This window comes from Melospiza melodia, chromosome 18, assembly GCF_035770615.1.
Source record: "Melospiza melodia melodia isolate bMelMel2 chromosome 18, bMelMel2.pri, whole genome shotgun sequence".
In the NCBI taxonomy this organism is placed as follows: domain Eukaryota; kingdom Metazoa; phylum Chordata; class Aves; order Passeriformes; family Passerellidae; genus Melospiza; species Melospiza melodia.
Window position 1 is genome coordinate 1663619 of NC_086211.1, and position 21002 is coordinate 1684620.

The 21002-nt window shown below is 50.5% G+C and overlaps 1 protein-coding gene across 1 annotated transcript in view; it reads right to left on the reverse strand.

Annotated features, from left to right (window-relative positions):
• Positions 1-21002, reverse strand: part of LOC134426518 (lipase maturation factor 1-like) — a 115525-nt gene that overhangs the window by 23038 nt on the left and 71485 nt on the right. Inside the window, exon 4 of the mRNA XM_063171593.1 lies at positions 20404-20571. Coding sequence (XP_063027663.1) covers positions 20404-20571 — 168 coding nt within the window. The remainder of the gene's footprint in view (positions 1-20403; positions 20572-21002) is intronic.

Below are 21002 nucleotides of genomic sequence, written 5' to 3' on the forward strand. Positions count from 1 at the left end.
GGCTACCTGAAGCATGTCCACATGGTGGGGACAGGATCACCTCACTGGGGCTCCCTGATATGGAGCCATTGGCACAGAAAAGCCAAAACTGGGATGTGTGGAAGGATTATAAATTATTTAAAGGGAAAAGGAAACTTCAAGAACCAGCCAGTCCTTCCTGCTGCCCCAAAGTAGAGTCTAAAAGTCAAAGTAGAGTCTCTGTCTGCACTGGAGTGTATTTCTTAAACTACCCCTAGAAAAATACTCATATTTGTAGTTTTCCCCAAAAATTTATCATAGGCACAGACAAAAACATTCCCATGTAGGGAGGCACAGACTGCACCTGGAAAAGTGTCCATGGATGTTTTTTAAGGAGCTTAGGGATCCAGCACCTCGGGAACAGCCAGGGCACATCCATGGCAAAGACCAACCCTGTGGGAAACCACATGGATGGCAAGAGGGGCTGGGGGATTGTCCCTGTAACCCCCCTGGGGTGCGTGTTCTTTGGAATCATGGAATTATTGAGGTTGGAATCATGGAATCACTGAGATTGAATCATGGAATCACTGAGGTTGGAATCATGGAGTCATTGAGATTGGAATAATGGATTATTGAGGTTGGAATCATGGGATTATTGAGGTTGGAATAATGGAATTATTAAGGTTGGAATAATGGAATTATTAAGGTTGAATCATGGAATCACTGATGTTAGAATCATGGAATCACTGAGATTGCAATCATGGAATCATTCAGGTTGGTATCATGGAATCATTGAAATTGGAATCACAGAATTATTGAGGCTGGAATAATGGAATCACTGAGATTGGAATCATGGAATCATTGAGGTTGGTATCACGGAATAACTGAGATTGGAATCACCGAATCATTGAGGTTGGTATAATGGAATCATTGAGATTGAAATCACGGAATTATTGAGATTGGAATCATGGAATCACTGAGGTTGCAATCATGGAATTATTGAGGTTGGAATAATGGAATTACTGAGGTTGAAATAATGGAATCATTGAGATGGGGATCACAGAATTATTGAGGTTGGAATAATAGAATCACTGAGGTTGGAATCATGGAATCACTGATTCTTGGATCATTGAGTATAACTGTTCCCCCACCACAGCCAAGGCCATCACTGATCCCAAGTGTCCCCAAGTGCCACATCCACATGGAATCCCTCCAGGCATGGGGGTTCCACCCTGGACAGCCCTTTCCATAAAGGAATTCCTCCCTGATTTCCAGCCATGTGCAAACCCAAACACAAAGCTGAGTGTCACTCACTCCAGCCATGAAATGAGGGCTCCTTAGCTCTAGACAGCGGCCAGGATGAGGAATGCCACAATCCCACCCCAGGCATTCCCAGCACCTTGTCCTTCCCAAAAGGCTCCAGGCATGCGGGTTTTGGAGGGTGGGACCAGCCCTCAGCTCCTTTCCCACCAGCTGCAGCAGGATCAAGGAGCAGCTCTGCACTTGGTGGAACCACAAACACCGTTTTCATTTGCCATTTGTGCCTCAGAGCCAGGATTATCCCCTAATACCAACACACAGGAAAAGAAGGATTCAGGAAAAGCATTTTCCAGGCCTGTAGGAATAATGCTGGTTTGAGGTTTAATTACAGCCTGCAATGGGCTGTCAATAGGCACCAATCAATAACTCAGTTACACAGAACTCCCCTGTAATTAATGCTGGATGGTTATTGAGTGATCAGTAATAAAGTGGAACACCACCAAGAGTAGAAAGTGAAAGCCTTTCCCAGAATATCCTCCTCCCTACTAATTAGGACATTTTTAGGAGATATGTGGGTTCAAAATTCCCTCTGTGAGAAATGATGTGAATTAAACCCTGCTCTCAAATCCTGGATCAGCCCAAAGTCACATGGAACTGTTTATATTCCTTGATTGAAGGAATGCTAAAACACTTCTGGCAAAAATGCTTCTATTCCCTTTCACCATCCAGGCACTGCAGGCTCCTTTGAAAATCACTTTTTTCTGCAATATTTAGAGCTATTTAACAATTGCCAAAGTCAGAGCAAACCCAATTTTTTGGGAAGGAGAGAAGGAGAACACATCAGAAAAAATCTATTCTGACAGTGAACATCTTCTCTAGTCCAGGTCTTGGTAAAATTTGGATGAAATTGGTATTAAAGACAGAGTATGGGGAAAACAATGTTCTTGGAAATAAATATTGATGGGAATGCTGAGCATGGCCAACGTCAGACAGCCCTGGCACAGGGAAAAGGGATCTGTGTCACAATCCCCTTCCAAAAGAATTCAAATCCAAGGTTTTGGTTTCACCAATTCACAAATGGAGACATCTGCAACAGCTGGACTGGGACTCTGCTCCCCAGATTCAAGCCCAGCACGGATTCAAACCCATCTCTGCCTTCTCAGGCTAAAAGGAAAGGACGTGACCACATCCGCAGGCCCGGGGAAAACGCAAGGAGAAAGTCAAGGATGTCACATCTGATCAGCCTGACACCAGCCTCGAAAGCACTGGTGGCTTCCCTGATTTGGATCTTTCTGCAGCTCCTTTCCTTGCCTCGTTGAATCCATAATTTTGGGTAACTTTAAGCTCTCAGCAACATCTGCAGTGAAATATTTAACTTGGGTTGGCTACTCGGTGTCACTGGAAGCCAAGGCTGGGGGAGTTCCCAGCTCTGGGATGACCTGGATTTTTCCAGCAAACCAAGAGCACATTTTGGGGGGGAACACACGGAGCTGATCCCTGGTCCCTGAGCCCGTGGGCTCCTGAGAGCCCAGCAGAAATGGGAAACAGTTGTGGCTGAAAACACCCCAGGAAAACCCAGCCCCGTGCTGCGTTTGGGGCTGGGCAGCATTTGATTTTAATAAAGGCAGGCTGCAAAAGCCTGGAGGATAAAAAAAAAAAAGTGAAGGACTGGATGTAAAAATTTTATGGAAATGCTAAAAAAAAGAGGAGAAATGTGAAGGAAGGGCAGAGCAGCCACTGGGCCTTGGCATCTCCATCGGTGCCTCTGCAGCAAGGCTCTGCCCCAAATCCTCCCCTCAGCTCTGCTGGAAATGGCTTCACACTGGGAAAAATATGGAATCAAGGAATATCCTGAGTTTGGGAGGCACCCACAAGGATCACTGAGGTCCTTGGTGAGGATCTGCCACAGCTTTCCCAGAGCTGCTGTGGCTGCTCCATCCCTGGCAGTGCCCGAGGCCAGGCTGGACAGGGCTTGGAGCACCCTGGGACAGGGGAGATGTCCCACCCATGGCAGGGCTGGGAATGATCACTGAGGTCCCTTCCAGCCCAAACCACTCCAGGATTCTGGGATTCTAAGCCCAGCTCCCGGTTGTAACCACGCAGCTCACTGACACATTTAAATTTTATTAAATTTTGTTAAAATTTTCTGAGGTCAAAAGAAGAAAAAGCAGAGAAAATAAGCATTTTCCCATTTTCCTTCCATTCCAGATGGCAGCATAGCAATCCCTGAGCTGTCAGAGGTGGGGACTAAATAAATAGCAAATGAAATGTACCCTGGGCAAAACCAGAGATGCTTAAGAAAACACAAAATGTGTTAAAAAACACATTTTTATGCTGCCATCTGCAGCAGTTTCTTTTCAGCCTTACTCATAATTCCAATTACAATGGGAGCGAGGTGTAAATGATGAAATAATTCTTTAAAAAATAGGTTTTTCAGCTCTTTCCTCCCCTGAGCAGTTGGCTCCATGTGGGACAAAACGATGCTGGGATGGAGGCAGGGAGGATCTTGAGAGATGGGGATGCTCATTGCTCCAGCCCTGCTGGGCTGGCTTTTATTTTATTTTATCTATCTGGATTTATTTACTTGTAGGGAACTGAAAGAAACCTCCAATATAGGGATTGATGGAGTCTGTTCAGCCCTAGAGAAGGCAAAAAAAGCCCAAATTCTGCTTTTAGCTCTGCAGAGGAAGACAAGGTGCTGCAAAGGGATGGGATTTAACAAACCTGGAGCCATTTATCCCTGCACTAATGGCAAAGGAGGATTTCAGGGCTAGCCTGGCTGCTCGTGGGGGCTCTGAAGACCCCAGCCCCGAGGAGATGAGGGCAGTGGGTATTTCCTGGAGGCCTCATCCTGCTTTTCCCAGCCTGGATTTGGCCCGTGGCAGATGGGATCACATGAGCTGTGTATCCCTGAGGATGCTGAGGAGGAAGCAGAAAATGCCACCCACTTGCAAGGTCACAGCTGCAAGATCCCCGCTCAGGCTGCTGCACTGATGGCTTACATATGAGAGGAACCCTTGGAAGAGGAATGAGAATATCCCAGGCTGGATATTCCCCCTCACCACAGGGGGAACGCTGCCCTGCAAACACCCAGGGGCTGCTGGGCTGCTCTCAGGGAGAGCTGCTCCCCTGGAATCCCGGGCTTGAGGCTTTCCAGCCCCAAGGAATCTGCAGCAGAGGATGAAATGCAGCTGCCTGTCTGTGAGGAAGTTCCTGCTCCCCACAGTGACTCATCCCACAAACCCCAAGGGCATCCATCCCCATCAGCCACGGGGCTCGCTTTCAAGGGTTGCTCATTATTCACCCACAAACTGGGTTTGTCAACACAGGGGAAGAGCAAAAATGCATCATTGCCTCATCCTGTGAGTCCAGCAGCCTCATCCAGCAGCGGGGAGAAGGAGCCAGGTGGCAGAGTGACACTGGGACAGAGATGGGAGTGAGACACCAGTGCCAGGCACTGCCTGGTGCTGCTGGAGGAGCACTGGGAAGGGATTGATAAGAAGGAGCAAGGATCTGAATGCTCCCAGGCTGCTGAGCTGGGAAAAGAGGCAGAAAACTCTGGGGGGAAAATGCAAGGAGCTGGGAAAAGATGTAAAGAACTGAGGGGAAAAAATGCAGGGAGCTGGGAAAAATGAGGGGAGCCAGGAAAAGATGCAGGGAGCTGGGGAAAGATGCAGAAATCTTGTCTGTCCCAGTTTTCCTGCACCATCCCCACGGTGCTCAGAGCTTTGGCAATGTGTGCACGGCCAGTGCCAGGTCGGGACATGGATCAGGAGCAGGCAGAGGCACCTGGAGAGGTGAGAGTGGATCTGCCCAGGTGTCCTGGATGGATTCTGCAGGGGGAACCTGCTCAGCAGCCCTGGAAGGTCCTGTTGGGTGGGCATCTCCATCCTGGACCTTCAGGCCATGGACTTGGTATGGAGAGTTTCTGTCTGGCTTTGGAGATTAATTCCTCCTGACAGTGAGGAAGGTTTCTGCAAACCAAACTGTTTGGGAGCCCAAATCCCTGCCAAAGGCAGGGCTGGGAGCAGCATGGGCTGGGAGCAGCAATGCCAGAGCTGCAGAATTCCCTGCTGGAGCACAGGCTGTGCCACAAGGCATTCCTGTCCCACTTGGGCCTGGAAATGGCAGAGCTGTGAGCAGTGAGACAGCACCGAGGGAAGGGAAAGGAGCAGCGAATGACAGCTCTGGGCAGGATTCACCAGGGCAGCCCAGGGAGGTGTCCCCAGCCCTCCCAGCTCTGGTCACTGCTGCTCCTTTCCGGCGTCTTGTGGTGGCAGCGCCGCTGTCACTGCGCTGGAGGAGCTGGTGACATCGGGCACTGCCACCAGGGAACACAAAGGGGACTGGCATGGGGGCAGTGAGAGCCTCTGGAACCTGCCCAAGGTGTCTCCTGGTCCTGAAGACCTTCCTGTCCTGGATATGGGAATGGTTTGGGAGCGTTGATAGGAGAATTGTGACACTGGCACTTCTCCAGTGCAGGTTCACCACGGGCTCTGCCAGATCAGGATGGCAGGAGAGGGACAAGAGGAGCAGCAGAGTGACACAGAGATGGGTCCTGAAGACCCTCCTGGTTTCAGCCTTGTTCTGGACAGGGAATGGCCAGGGAGTGTTGATGAGGGAATTGTGACACTGGCACTTCTCCAGTGCAGGATCACCACGGGCTCTGCCAGCTCAGGATGGCAGGAGAGGGACAGGAAGGGCAGCAGAGTGACACAGAGATGGCAGCAGAGCCACCTGAGCCCCACCAGCCACTCATCTGCAGGCACCTGAGCTTTGGGACATGGTGAACCCCTGGTTTGGGACACATAACCCCATCACAGGAACCCCTCCACGCCCCCACACACAATCACTGCTCCCAGCTTGCCCACATTTGCAATAGAAGTACAATTTACAATAAAAGTACAGGTTCTTGGCTGGCACACACTGGAGGTTTGCACTCAGAAACTGCTGTGAGGGAGGAGAAGCACCAGGAGAAGCAGCAGAACCACAAGAACATCCCTGAGCAAGCTCCAGCCAGGACATCTCCAGCACAGTGTGGCCACGGGCAGCCCTGGAAGCCACACAAGGACTCTTATCACAGCAGTGGCTGAGTGTGGAGTATTTCATTTGGCACCCTCTGGAGCCCTCATAATCTTTTCCTTTATGATTAATATTAAACAAGTCATATTCCTTATGGAATTTCCTAAGCCTGTCTGTTTATATTTTTCTCTACATCAGAGTTAATATTTTAAGATCGCCCCTCTCTTTTTTTTTCTCTTTTATTTCACGTTCATCTGTTTTTCCTCATTTTATAAATCAGGCTTCTTGTTTAGTAGCCATGACAACATCTGCCTGTGGTGGTTACACCACAGCCTGGGGCTTTTTATTTTCTTTTCTCCCCCCAAAGCTGCCTAAGAATAAAAAAAAATAAAAAAATCCTTTAAATAAATAAAAGCACAAAATGAAAGGGGCAAGTTGGGAAGAGCCTCCTCCTCCTTTCCTTCCAATGACCCACTTCAACAAGACTTCCCAGCATGGTGGGTGAGGACTCATTTGGCTTTAATCCTGCAAAGTCTTATCCACTTAGTTCACTTCAATGGGAATACTCGGAGCACATCGACTCAGGCACATATGAAAGTCTTTAAAACCTTGAGGTCTGGGCCTGAGAGGCACAGAAATGAAAAGCTGGAGCTGCATTTTCCTTCTGGGCGTTGAGCTCTGCACAACAGCACAAGGGCTGGGGTGGGATGGGGATGTGCTGCTCCCAGGGGGAGGATGGGGTCACTTCCAGGAGATGCTGGAGTTCAACATCATCTTCTCAGCATGGACCACCATGAATCCAGCCACCACAGCCACCCCGTGGCTTTGGCACCTCCCTTCCCTGGATTCCCAAAAAACCCCAGCGGCTCCTGGAGGCAGCAGGACCCACCTTGACACCCCTATTTCAATGAAACCCTGTCAGGACAACTTGGAGATCAGGCACAGGAATCCCAAAGCAAAGCAGCATCACATCACCAAATGCCTTCCTAGGACCTAGGGAATATTAAGGAATGCATTTTTTCCCCTAAATTCAGTCTTTCAGGATGCCTGGAACAAGGAGCTAAGAGGGAATTCAGTAAAGCACAGCCACCCCATGGCTTTGGGCGCCAAAGGGTGTGGAATTAACCCCCAGTTACTGAACCAGTAGCTTAGAGGGAATTCAGGCTTTTGGAAGAACAGGAGTGAGTTCTGCACAAGCACAGCAAATGGAGCTGTGGCTCTGTGCTTGCCCATGGAAAGCCACCACTCAAACCCCATGGGCTGTTTCACCCAGGGCACCAGGAGATGGCCAGGAACGCTGAGAGCAGCCCTGGATGCAGAGGGGGCAAGGAGGGAGGGAAAGGCCAGGAGCTGAAGGAAGCAGATGAACCTTGCAAGCAGCAGAGCCTCGGGGAGCCCTGGGACACGGTGTCCAGATGTTCGAGGTCGCTGTAACCTGACTCCGAGAAGGAAGAGGATGTGTTCCTCCAAACTCCCCCTGGTGCCTTAATTCACTGCAGCCTGCCTGAGCCTGCCTGTGGTGATCACAGGTGGGGCTTCACACTGACCAGAAACGTGGAGCTGGGGGCAAAAGACTCCAATCCTTTCAGCTTTGGCTGCCAGGACGGTTGAGGAGCAGATTTCCATGGAAACATCTCCTTTTCCTGGCTTTCAGGGGCCAGAGGAAATCCCTCCAGCAGGGATTCTGCAGCACCAAGGAACCCCTCACTGACGGCCACCAGCACCTGAGACTGCCCACCAGGGCTTTGCTTGGTGGGCTTTGCTTTCCTTCCTGCCTGGGTGGTGGAGAAGGGGAATTGGGAAGGAACACAACATTCTGAAGCTCCAGTTTTTATCTGTGGTCACATTTTTTTTCCACATAACCCCAGGAAAATGATCTCTCTCCATCTTCAGGACCCCACTGTCCCTGCAATGTTGGCTTTCCAGCACCATCCCTCTGGCCCTGGAAGCTCAGAGGTGGAGCTGATTTGGGTGCCAGGGTTCCAGGGTGCCCCCCTGACCCTGTTCCCTTGGCTCTGCTTCCTCTGAGGTTTCTGGCTGCAGGGATGATCCGTGTTGGATGGGAAGAACTGGCAGATTTGCCCCACAGGGACTTGTGTGGGGATTACAGCTGCTTTTCAAGGGCTGCCTATGGAATAAATGACATTAATGATGCCATAAACACGATCCCTGCCTCTCCCACTCCCCACTCCTGCCATTCCCAACCCCATCCAAACAACCAATGCAATCTGATTTGGTTTTCCAGAGGAAATTTTGAAATTTCTGTTGACTGAGGCATCCTGAGCTTTCTACAGCTCCTGGATTTTGGCATTTCAGAGGAGCTGGCAGCTTCTCTGAGGGTGACACTGATGTAGAAGCTGGTCCAGTGAGAGGTGTCCCTGCCCAAAATGAGCTTGAAGGTCCTTTCCAACCCAAACCATTCCAGGATTCTACTGAATACCTGTCCCTTTCTGCCTGTTTGCTCACAAAGTGCAGGGAATCCATCCATGAGTCATCACTGCCACACCACAGTGGCCAAAATTTGGGACAAAACATTCCCAAACTGCTCTCCTGGTGCATTTCTCTCCCAGACTTCCTCAGCCTTTCCAAAACTGGCCTGATCTGGGATTTCTCCCTGTTTCCAAGTTCTCCTGCCCGGAGCAGGGTGTAAATTCAAAGCGTCCCTTCTGTCCCTGAGCAGCTCCACGTGTGGACACCAAGGCCAGACCAAGCCCACGTGGTTCCTGCAGAGCTTAACCCGGCCCCAGAGGGAGTTTCAGGTGTGGAAAAAGTGACTCAGGAACGTGGAGAAAGCAGCTCCTGGCAGAGATGGAATTAAAATCCAAGAGGAAAGCTGGAGAGGTGAGACCTCGTGCTGCAAACACCTGCCTGGATTGAGGTGTTTTGGGGCTCAGCTCAGGGTTTGGAGCAGCAGCAGAAATCCAGGATGCTCTGCACAATGTCAGCATAAATCATGGGATCTTTCCCATGGATCAGTCAAAACCATGGAATGGTTTGGGTTGGAGGGAAGCTCAAAGCTCATTTCCAGCCCCTTTCCATGGGCAGGGACTCCTTCCACTGTCCCAGGCTGCTCCAACCTGGCCTGGGACACTTCCAGGGATAGGAGGCCACAACCTGCTGGGAAATACCCCCAACAAAAAGGAAAGTGAGATTGGGGTTTGCAAACAATTCTCCAGGGAAGGATCAGCACTGCCCAGAGCCCAGCATCTCCACCCCACAGCCAGGGCAGCACCAAACAAACCCCAGCTGCTCCAGGAGGATCCTGAGTCACAGCTCCCAAAATCCCAGCTTTTATAGGAAGATGAAAGCCATGAGTGACACAGGTTTCCAAGAGGATCCTGCACTCCTCCCTGAGTCACAGCTCCCAAATTCCCAGCTTTTATAGGAAGATGAAAGCCATGAGTGACACAGGTTTCCAAGAGGATCCTGCACTCCTCCCTGAGTCACAGCTCCCAAAATCCCAGCTTTTATAGGAAGATGAAAGCCATGAGTGACACAGGTTTCCTGCCATTTCTGGCTGTTGCATCAGCATGGAGATAAGAGCCCTGCTGGAGCTGGGGCAGGGGATGGTGCAGCTGTGTAAACTGCGTGTGGGCTGGAGCATCCCAGGGCTGCAGCCTCATCCCAGCACTGCCAAAGCAAAATCCAACCTCTCTGGGGGCTGCAGCCTCATCCCAGCACTGCCAAAACAAAGCCAAACCTCTCTGGGGGCTGCAGCCTCATCCCAACACTGCCAAAGCAAAATCAAACCTCTCTGGGGGCTGCAGCCTCACCCCAACGCTCTCAAAGCAAAATCAAACCTCTCTGGGGGCTGCAGCCTCATCCCAACGCTCTCAAAGCAAAGTCAAACCTCTCTGGGGGCAGTGGTGTTTCACAGCAACACTGAACCCACAACAGGCCAAGGAGTTGTTCTCATCAAAGCAGGTGAAGGGAAAATCCATCTTCACCTCCATCCCTGAGCAGCCCAGACACTGAGATCCATCGCTCTGAAATGGTGTGGGGTTTGTTTAAATGGTTTTATTTAATGCTGGCCAGTCATTGTGTGGGGGGGACTGGGGAAAGTGACACCTCTGTCTGGGCATGGTTTCACACATCAAAACACCACACACATTTAACTTGACAGGACAGAACTGACTGGAATATGCAAATTGTTAAAAAAACCCCTAAGCTGACCCAGTCACAGGGAAGCTGTGGCTGCTCCATCCCTGCAAGTGCCCAAGACCAGGTCTGGAGCAACCTGGGACAGTGGAAGGTGTTGGGGTTGGAATTGGATGGGCTCTAAAGTCCCTTCCCACCCAAATCACTGCAGGAAAACCCTGCCTGGAACCCACAGAAAAAGCATAATCGAAACTGCTCTGACAGCCAGAGATCCCAGGGGGAAGCTGAGGGAGCAGGGATGGGAAGGAGCCTCTCTGCAGCCAGGAAAGTCACTTCACCAGCAGCAAAATCCTCCCCTCGCTCCAAGAACACCACACCAAAGGCACCATCCCACTGCAGCCCCTTCCACGCCTGGAATGGGCACATTCTGCCTTCACACATCCATCTCTGACACCAATAAATGATTTTCTTCATAATAAATGTATTAAAAATCCTCTTTAAAAGGAGTTTCTCATCTGCCATCTGTTTCCAGTTAGGCTGTTCTGATTTCATCTTCTTTTTATGTTTTTTTTTTTTTTTTGAAATGGAATAGAAAACATTATTTAAAGGCCCTGTCATCTTGCTGGTGGGAGGAGAGATCCCAAATCCCAAATCCCAACATGTCCCCCTGCCGAACAGCAAAGGCTTGGTGGGAGCCAAGAGCTGGGAAACTGCAAAGGAACCAGTTCAGATAAGGACTAAGGGACAGAAAATGGGATTAAACTTGGGAAACCTTCACCATCTCTTCAAACCATTGCACTGAAACTGGAGAAATTCACAGATATTTAAAGATATTTGACACATTTCAGTGGGCGCAGGAACGGGTTGTGATGGTTTCACTCCTAAACATAAATAAATAATTATCCCTGGAAATACGGTGCCAGAACATGGTGAAGATCATGTCATGGACACCAGGAGCATCTCTGCTTTGCAGCTGCTCTGGCTCTCACCAGACAGAAATGTTTTATGCCCTCACTCACATGTGCAACCCATCCCTTATCTCCCAGCCTGGAGCTGAATCCTGATCCCATCTGGGAGATGCAGATGTTGGAAGCTCCAGCTTGGATCATTTCAGCATCCTCAGCATCCATTTCCCCCATCCTGCCCCAGCACCTGGAAATTCTGCTGCAGGACCAAAGGCTCTGGAGCACGGAGGGATTCTGAAAATCAGGGGCCAAATCCAAACAGGGAGAACACCCAAGCACCCTGAGGTGCCCAAGAGCCCAGAGGTGAAGCCTCCCTGCAGCCACATCATTCCAGGAGCTCTGGGAGCTGCTCCTGGGGTGGGGAGAGCAGCACAGAGAGAGGCACCTGAGAGCCCCTGGACAGCTCTAACATGGCCAAAACACCAGAACTGGGTGAGTTCCCACCCCATTTCAGCAAATCTTGCAATTTAAGGATGCAGCTGGTGATTCTGGAGCCAGCGCTCAGCAATATTCCCAAGGATGGCACAGAGGTGACACCAAACTGTGCCACCAGCACTGGTTACAGTTCACACACGTGGCAGCTTCCAGAATTCTGGAACTCTGCTGGAACTCATCCCTGGATGGCCAAAAAGCTCCTGCTGGCCCCAAACCCAGGAGCCCCAGTGAATGAAAACCAACCCTGACCTTCCTGCTGTGTTTTTCCAGCCATGGCAGCACTGCCCACCCTGGGGTCTCCTGTGTGTGGGGGTGTTCACAGGGGTCCCAGGATGAGGGAAGAGATGAGAATGTTGACTCCATGTTTCAGGAGGCTTGATTTATTATTTTATTACATATATAACATTAAAACTATACTAAAAGAATAGAAGAAAGGATTTCATCAGAAGGCTGGCTAAGAATAGAAAAGGAATGATAATAAAATCTTGTGACTGACCAGAGAGTCTGGACACCTGACTGTGATTGGCCATTAATTAGAAACAACCACATGAGACCAATCCCAGATGCACCTGTTGCATCCCACAGCAGCAGATAATCAATGTTTGCATTTTGTTCCTGAGGCCTCTCAGCTTCTCAGCAGGAAAACTCCTAAGGAAAGGATTTTTCAGAAAATATCATGGCTACACCTGTGCAAGTCTGATTCCATGGTCGGGCATCCAAACTCCCTCTCAGGTTCAGCAGCAGAGCCAGCAAAGCTGAGCTGGCAGGGACAGGGCATTGCAAACCCTGCTCCATGGCAAAGCAGCTCCTCCTGAGCCCAGCACCAGCACGGACACAGAACCCCAACCCTCCAAAGCCCAACCAGGGCTGTGGGATGCCCTCCAAGCCCCCGTGGTGCCAGCAGGACGAGGGGTGGTTGCTGCTGCAGTCACTGCTGCTCCCCTCTCCAATTAATCAAGTTCCCATACTGATTAACAGCGTGATTCATGGCTCTCGTTAGGAGCCTTCTGGAACAAACAAGGCTGTATTTCAAGGCCGCTGGCTTAATGGTTAAAATAAATACCTTCCAAATTTCTATTTTCAAGTAGCTGAACCTTTTCCACCTTTACAACTAATTCAGACTTCCTTCAAATTATTTTTCTAAGTAATATAACAATTTGTTTTTCATTAGAGCTTGTCAAAGCCGGACTTGGGTTTATTTTGAGAGAAACCAGCGCTCTCCAGAAACTGTTTAGTACAATCTGAATGACGCCCAAAGGGGTTATTGCAGCCACAATCAAAATAGAGTTTACAGCACTGGCTTGGGGTGACACTTTATTTAATGATTTCAAAAAAAAAAAAAAAAAAAAAAAGAAGAAGAGAAAAAAAAACCCCAGTGCCCTGAATCAGGAGCTAATTAAATGCACTCCTATGGCTCCCAGGGAGTGTTTCTCAGTGCCTCTGACTACTGCAGAATGCAAGGACTTAACTTGTTGCTAACTAATCCCAGAGCCCATTATGGGAGCAGTGTTATTTACTGGTTTGGGGTGGTATGTGCTGCTATTCCCGTGTCTGGCACAGCAGATCCTATCGAGCTGGATGTGAAATCAAATATCAGAGTGATTAAACAGTTTGGGTTCTGCCTGCTTAACTCACAGCGTTTCTTGTTGGGGGGTGCAGAGCTCAAGGTTTAATTTAAGGGGGCTTAAATGTAACAGAAAATCTGCACTCTAAGTGCTTTGATTTCACATTCCTGCTGTTTTGCTGTGGGGAAAGCTGAGCTGGAGCAGTGCCAGGGTGAGGGAGGGGATGTGGCATCCAGGAGGGCCTGAGGGGCAGGGACAGCCCAGGCACCCTCACCTGGACCGGGATGGGTGCACAGGGCTGGGATCGACCTCCATAATCCCAGCCCGAGCTCCAGCATTCCCAAAGAACCTCGGAATCTCTCTGCCTGCACCTTCCATCTCACACCCCACAAGATCTACAAATCCAAAGAGGATTTTTGAACAACTGCACTGCAAAACTCTTTTCCACAGGCCCATTCCTGCAGCCCTGCTCTGTTCATTTTCCTGGGACTCTCTGTTTGTTGTTCCTTTCTAAACCACAACAAAATCAACACGATTTGGACTTTGGGGAAGGCTGAATTTCCTCTGTTCTGGCAGGGGAGCCCAGCCCAGCCCAGGCAGTGACACCCACCTAGAGCTGCAGGGCTGGGGGACCACACTCCCCAGCATCCTTAGGGAGTTATAAAAAAGCAGGAAAGGGATTTTTTTACAGGGATATGAAGCAATAGAACGAGGGGGAATGGATTTAAACTGAAAGAAAAGAGATTTACAGTGGATATCAGGAAGAAATTCTGTGGCTGTGGCTGCCCCTGGATCCCTGGCAGTGCCCAGGCCAGGCTGGACAGGGCTTGGAGCAGCCTGGAACAGTGGGAGGTGTCCCTGCCATGGCAGGGGTGGCACTGGATGGGCTTTAAGGTATTTTCCAACCCAAACCATTCTGGGATTGTATGAAGGGCAGAACAACTCCTGAATTTTCTGGCTGCTCCATCCTCCACTGCACTGGGCTTTATTCTCACACACATTACCACCAGCATTCTGCACCCACACAGGAAAACACCTCCTCGAGCAGTGCCCGTGCCCGTGGGTGCCCAATCAAAGCCCCAAGGAGGGCCCTGATGCTCCTGATGCACGAGCCTGGCACCGGGGTCACCCCGCTAATCCTGCTGGAGACACCCCTGATTTACACCAGCCCGGCCACGAGCGCAAAGCCGGCCCGGCTCTGACAAGTGAAAACAAACACTGGATTCAGACACTTTCTGCAGGGAGGGGGGGCTGCTTAATTTCTGTTCCCTCTCTCCAGGCTGCTGCTGTGACCTCTGCTACCTCCTAAGTCAGCAACACAATCTCTTGCAGCTGTGGCACTGCAGCAGCCTGATTTAATTTGTGTGTGTGTGGCTGCAGGGGCAGCTCATCCCTCCAGCATCTCGTGGTGAGGCAGAGGCAGCGCTGGGACAACGGGGGGCTCGGTGCTCCCCTCCCAAAGAAGAAGAGGGGGGAAACCTCCACTTGGCCTCCCCTGCCTTCCTGGAGAGATGGGAACAAAATCAACCAGAGGGAAACGTCCTTTTCCATCACAATTTTTAAGAGGTTGGGGTTTGGCCAAGCCAAGGAGGAAAAAAAAAAAATAAAAAAGCCAGAAAATATCTGTTCAACAACTGTTTTATGCCTGAAAAGAAAAAAAAAATAGGAGGAAAATGACTTTGCTGCTGCTGTCCTGCCCATGGCCAGCTCCCAGGGGCTGCCTGTCCCTGGTGCAGTGCCCAGCTGGGCAAGGGTGGTGCTGGCAGCTGTTTTCCATAACAGAGCTGGAGATTTCTGCCACATCCCCCTCAGGGTCCCTCTCCCAGCAGGTCCCTCTGTCCCTCTCCAGCTCCCAAAGTCCCCCCGTGCTCCTGGGCTGGATTCTGCCTCCTCTGGGGGCTCCTCTGCAGGGCTCTGAACCTTGAGGGGCTCTGGAGCTTTCACCTCTGCCCTCTGCAGGGCTGGAACTGTGCCTGGCCTGTGGCACTGCCACCCGACTGCCATCCCTGTGCTCCTGGCACTGTCACCCCTGTACTCTGGAACTGTCACACCTCTGCTCCTGGAACTGTCACCCCTGTACTCTGGAATTGTCATTTCTCTGCTCCTGGCACTGGCACCCCTGTGCTTCTGGAACTGCCATCCCTGTGCTCTGGAACTGTCACCTCTCTGCTCCTTGGCACTGCCATCCCTCTGCCCCTGGCACTGTCACCCCTGTGCTTCTGGAATTGCCATCCCAGTACTCTGGAATTGTCACCGCTCTGCCCTTGGCATTGTCACCCCTGTGCTTCTGGAATTGCCATCCCCGTGCTCCTGGCACTGCCATCCCTCTGCTCCTGACATTGCCACCTCTCTGCTCCTGGCACTGTCACCTCTCTGCCCCTGACACTGTCACCCCTGTGTTCCTGGCATTGTCATCCCTGTGCTCTGAGATGGCTCCTGCTGAAAGCCACCCCAGGACTGCCTCGGTGGGAGCAGGGAGAGCCTCCACCATCCCCCTCAGGATCTGGAGATGTTCCCCAGCCCAGCCCCTCCAGGATCTGGAGATGTTCCTCAGCCCAGCCCCTCCAGGATCTGGAGATGTTCCTCAGCCCCTCCAGGATCTGGAGATGTTCCTCAGCCCAGCCCCTCCAGGATCTGCAGATGTTCCTCAGCCCCTCCAGGATCTGGAGATGTTCCCCAGCCCAGCCCCTCCAGGATCTGCAGATGTTCCCCAGCCCCTCCAGGAGCTCTGTCCTGGTGTGGGACCAGGGGCTGAGCCCATGCAGGACCCTGCAGTGTGATCCCCGTGCTGGAGGACACGCCAGGAGCCTCCAGGGGCCAGGCAGGGACTCAGCCTGCACAGATCCATCACATCCAAAGGGATCTGAAAGCTTCAAACCCTCCCCACGTTCCCAGCTCCCCAGACTGGGCCTTTCTGGCTCTGACTGGCAATGAAGCAGTGTCCCTGCCTTTCCAACAGCACCACTCTGCACTTTCCATGCTATTAATTCATTTATGGATTTCACCTTTCTGGTCCTGAAGCTCCTTCCCCACCTGGCACTGCCAAATCCACCCTGGCCCCTGCCCAGCCCCACTGCCAGCTCTGAGGGGCAAGGTGGCTTTTTCCTGCCTCTTTTTCTGGCTTCCCTCTCGCTTCCCCTCATCAGCTCTTCTGCCAAGCTGTGTGATTTTACTGCCTGCCCTTCCAAGGAGCCAAGAAATACGTTTGGTGTGAGCTGGGAGTTGGACAGCGTGAAAACCACACAGATCCAGGGCTGGAGGAGGCAGATCCAGGGTTTGAGGAGCGAGATCCAGGTTTGAGGAGGGAAATTGAGGGTTTGAGGAGGGAGATCCAAGATTTGAGGAGGCAGATCCAGGGTTTGAAGAAGCAGATCCAGGGTTGGAGGAGATTCAGGGTTGGAGAAAGGAGATCCAGAGTTTGAGGAGGCAGATCCAGGGTTTTGAAGAGGTAAATCCAGGGTTTGAGGGGGCAGATCCAGGGTTTGAGGAAGGAGATCCAGGTTTGAGGAGGGAGATCCAAGGTTTTTGAGGAGGCTCCAGGGAGCAGTGAAATCCCCATCAAGCTGAAGATTTGCCTTCCCCAACAGCCCTTCCAACCTTCCACACCCCACAATCTCCTCAGGGAATGGGCAAGCTCTGCCCTGGTGCATCTACAGAACCAAGGATAAGAGTCCAAACCTCACCTGGGGTCTCCAAGACCCTCCAAGATATCTTTTGCTCACCTCCAGGTAAGGACAGCTGTGTTTTTAATTTGATTTCTCCTGAATATTGGGGTGTTTCAGGTCCAGGTGTGCATTTCTCAGGCCCACACCCCACCTCTGCTACAAAACCCAATCTCTGAATTGTTAAGGTTGGAAAAGCTCTTTAGCATCATCAAATCCACCCATCAACCACCAGATTCACCATAAACCATGTCCTGAAGCGTCACATCCCCGTTTTCTGAACACTCCCAGGGATAATTCATTCCTGGCAGACACAGCTGGCAGCAGTGCCCAGGAGCTCCACGGGAATGGTGGGGTTTGAGCTGAGCTCACAAAGAGAACGTGGCAGAAGCCCCAGAGCTGAGGGGCAGGAAACCACAGCAGGAGGGACCATTCCTGGCCAGGAGCAGCAGCAGCACCGAGCCCTGCATGGATCTGCTGGGATTGGGCTCATCCCAAGGCTCCCTGTGGCCCTTCCAGGAGGGAAATGAGGTGCTGGCAGCACTGTGGTGTCCATCAAAGCCACCCTAAATCCCTAAATCCCACCCCAAATCCCACCAAACACAAACCCCAACAGGAACCTCCTGTGCACATCCAGGATGGGAACAAGGTGGAGCTTCCAGCTCCCTTGGGATGACTCCAGGCTGGAATCCCAACCCCACAGGAATCCCCTGGTGGACACTCATCCATGCTCAGGCTGCTGAGCGCCTCCTCTCTGATGTTTCCACCCTCTCTAAGCTTTTTTCCTTACAAACGTGAAGCAGGCAAGAAGAATAAGTTCACACTTGGAAAAAAACCCCACTTTCCTCTTTTAAAGCCCAACTTTTTTTGGGTTCCTGACAAAGCAATATTCTCCAGGCCAGTTGGAATCTGGAAAAATACACTCAACTCAAGCTCGCCACCATGACTCCAATAACAATTATAAAATGTCCAATAAAACTTGTCTGTAATGTCAATTCAAATCTTGAAAAGCAGAATTAAGTGGTATATCAACATTAAACTTTATTGCTTCCTTTGCAGAGCACAAGGATTGTCAATAAAAGTCATTCTGAATGAAGAAAAAGGGCAGTAAATATTAAATAAACAGGTTTTTGTTGAAATGCTGTAAAGGCACCAGAGCTGCCTCTGACACTGGGACCCTTTCTGCCTGCTCAGACTCCCCTCGTGATCCAAACAAGGCAGTAATTGCCAGCTATCAATAAAAGGCCAATTAAAGGGGCTTGATGCCTGCCCTGCCTGGCTGTCATTAGGACATTTATGGGGTGGGCTCGGCTCTGTCTGAGGTGCCCCAGCCCCCCCAGGGCCCTGCTCCTGGTTAGGGGCCCTGCAGGTTCCTGCTGGGAGTGACAGGGATGGAGCAGCCCCGAGGGCAGCACTGGGCATGGGATGGGCTGGGCTGGGAGGGACCTTAAGGATCACCTTGTTCCAACCCCATTAAAAATCACCTTGTTCCAACCCCCTAAAGACCACCTTGTTCCAACCCCCCTAAAGATCACCTTGTTCCAACCCCATTAAAGACCACCTTGTTCCAACTCCTTAAAGATCACCTTGTTCCAACCCCTTACAGATCACCTTGTTAAAGATCACCTTGATCCAACCCCTTAAAGATCACCTTGTTCCAACCCCTTAAGGATCACCTTGTTCCAACCCCTTAAAGATCACCTTGTTCCAACCCTCCTGGGGACACTTTCCACTGTCCCAGGTGCTCCAGCCTGGCCTGGGACACTGCCAGGGATCCAGAGTGCTCTGGGCACCCTGTCACCCTCACAGAGATGAATTTAATCTAACGCTGCCTTCCTTCATCCTAACCAGAAGAGATGGTAGGTTTTGCTTTGTGGAGATTTTTTAGGGTTGGGCTGAATAAAATCCTCCAACAACCTCAGGGATGTCACAATCACAGCTGGCACCTCTGGAGTGACACCCCAGGAATTCCCTCTCCCTCCATGTGCCCAAATCCATCCCAACCCAACCAAACTGCCCCAAAAAAAGGTAAAAGGTGACGTTCAGTGGCACCAGACACAACAGGAAGGGTTTGGGCAGCAGAAGGAGCCAGGAGGGCACAAACCCGCCAGGGTTTCTGTCAGACCTTTAAAACCTGAGCAGCATTTTTGTGGTTTACCAGGGGGCTTTATGAGCTGTTCTCCAGTTTAATCATCACATGAACTCACAGGAAGCAGTAACAGCTCCTGAGTATGAATTTCATGCTGCTGAGATGATGCTGAACAAAGGCAGGGCAGCAGGGGCTGGAAATGGAGGATCATGAGCTCTTTGAACGCTGCCAGGACAGACATCAGATGGGATCTAGGGAAGTATTTATGCAGCAGCTTCTGTCCTCTGGGTTTTGAAGAGGTACAAAAAAAATCCACTCAGAAAATCAACTGGAATGTGAATCCATTAAATTTCCAAGCAATTATTTTGATTTTATTCCTCAGCACAGTCAATCTAGTATTTGTGGAGAGCAGCTCAGCAGCTCAACCCTTTCCAGAGATAAAGAACAATCCTCAAGTGATAAATACAGAAAGAAGAATCTCTTCAGAGATGGACAGATGTCTATAAAAATTAACTTTTGGGGGAATCACAAAGATTCCCCACAGGGCTTTGCACTGATCCTGGGCTGCCATTCCTCTGGCACACAGAAACCAAAGCTCCAGCAGTGGGAAACACCCAGGAATTCCTGGCTGGGAATCATCCTCACTCCCTGGAGCCTGAATTCCCAGAGCCAGCTTCTCCTGGGAGGAATGGGGAAGCCCAGGAGAGGAGGGGACCCTCAGGATGATGCCTTGAGGAGGCTGAGCTAGAACAGAGGCTGGACTGAGCTAAAGAATAAAGCAGGGATTTATTAAAAGGCCTCAATGGATCCACCTTGGGCAGCACAAGAGCCCAGCCAGGGCTGCACCCAAGATGAACCACAATGGTCACAAAAATGGATGCCCAGTTATGAGGTATCTCACTTTTATAAGTTCTGCTCCATTTGCATATTGGAGTTCATTGTCCAATTCCAGCTTTAGGTTATGCAGTTCCACCCTGCTTATTTTTCTCTCTCCAGCCCACGGTGTTTGTGCTCTTGAGCCTGAGATTTGGATCATTTGTCCTTGGTCCCCAGCTGGAGGAGGAATTGTTTTGTCCCCCTACTCTGTGCAGAGAGCTCACCATCCCATAATGTGAATCTCAGAATTACAGCCTAAAGCAGCAGAGAATGTGAAAATATAAAAGCCAAAACCTGATGCACCATAACATAAATCTCAGAATTATGGCCTAAAGCAGCAGAGAATTTGAAAACTATAAAAGCCAAAACCTGAGGTGCCATAACCTGAATCTCAGAATCACAGCCTAAAGCAGCGCGGAATCTGAAAAACAGAAAAGCCAAAGCCTCAAGGACAGGAATGAGGAGCAGCTCACCTGGAAGAGGATCTGCAGCAGCCCGTGCAGGATGACCATCCTCCTGCCCAGCAGCAGGAAGAAGGGCACCAGCAGCTCGATGAAGTGGTTGACCAAGGTCTCGAAGCGGTGGAACCACCAGGGCGAGCGGTGCATGAAGTACGAGATGGGGTTGGGCACTGGCTGCGTCTGCAATATCAGAGGAAAAAAGGAGTTAATCCCCTCCAAAATCAGAGGAAAAAAGGAATTAATCCCCTCCAAATCTTGGTATGAAGTGCTGCTACAAAGTTCTGGCCTTATTCCTTGTTTCTCTCCCCAAATTTGCCATCCTGCAACTCTGGGAACTTGTTTCATTGCAGACAAAATGATTTCATTCCACATGTCTTTAAACAAATTCATGTCTTAAAAACCAAGTTTTTTAATTTTCCCTTTTGTCATCACAACCAAACCCCATCTAAAATTAAGCCCACTATTATTCAACACTGAAATCTTACACTTAGATCAGCACTGAGGGATGTTAAAGCGAGTGAGGATCCTCAGAGCAGATCCAGAAACTGAGCCTAAGATTTGCTTGGGGTCAGGCCTTGGGTCAAACAGAGCCAGGAATGGAAACCAGATTT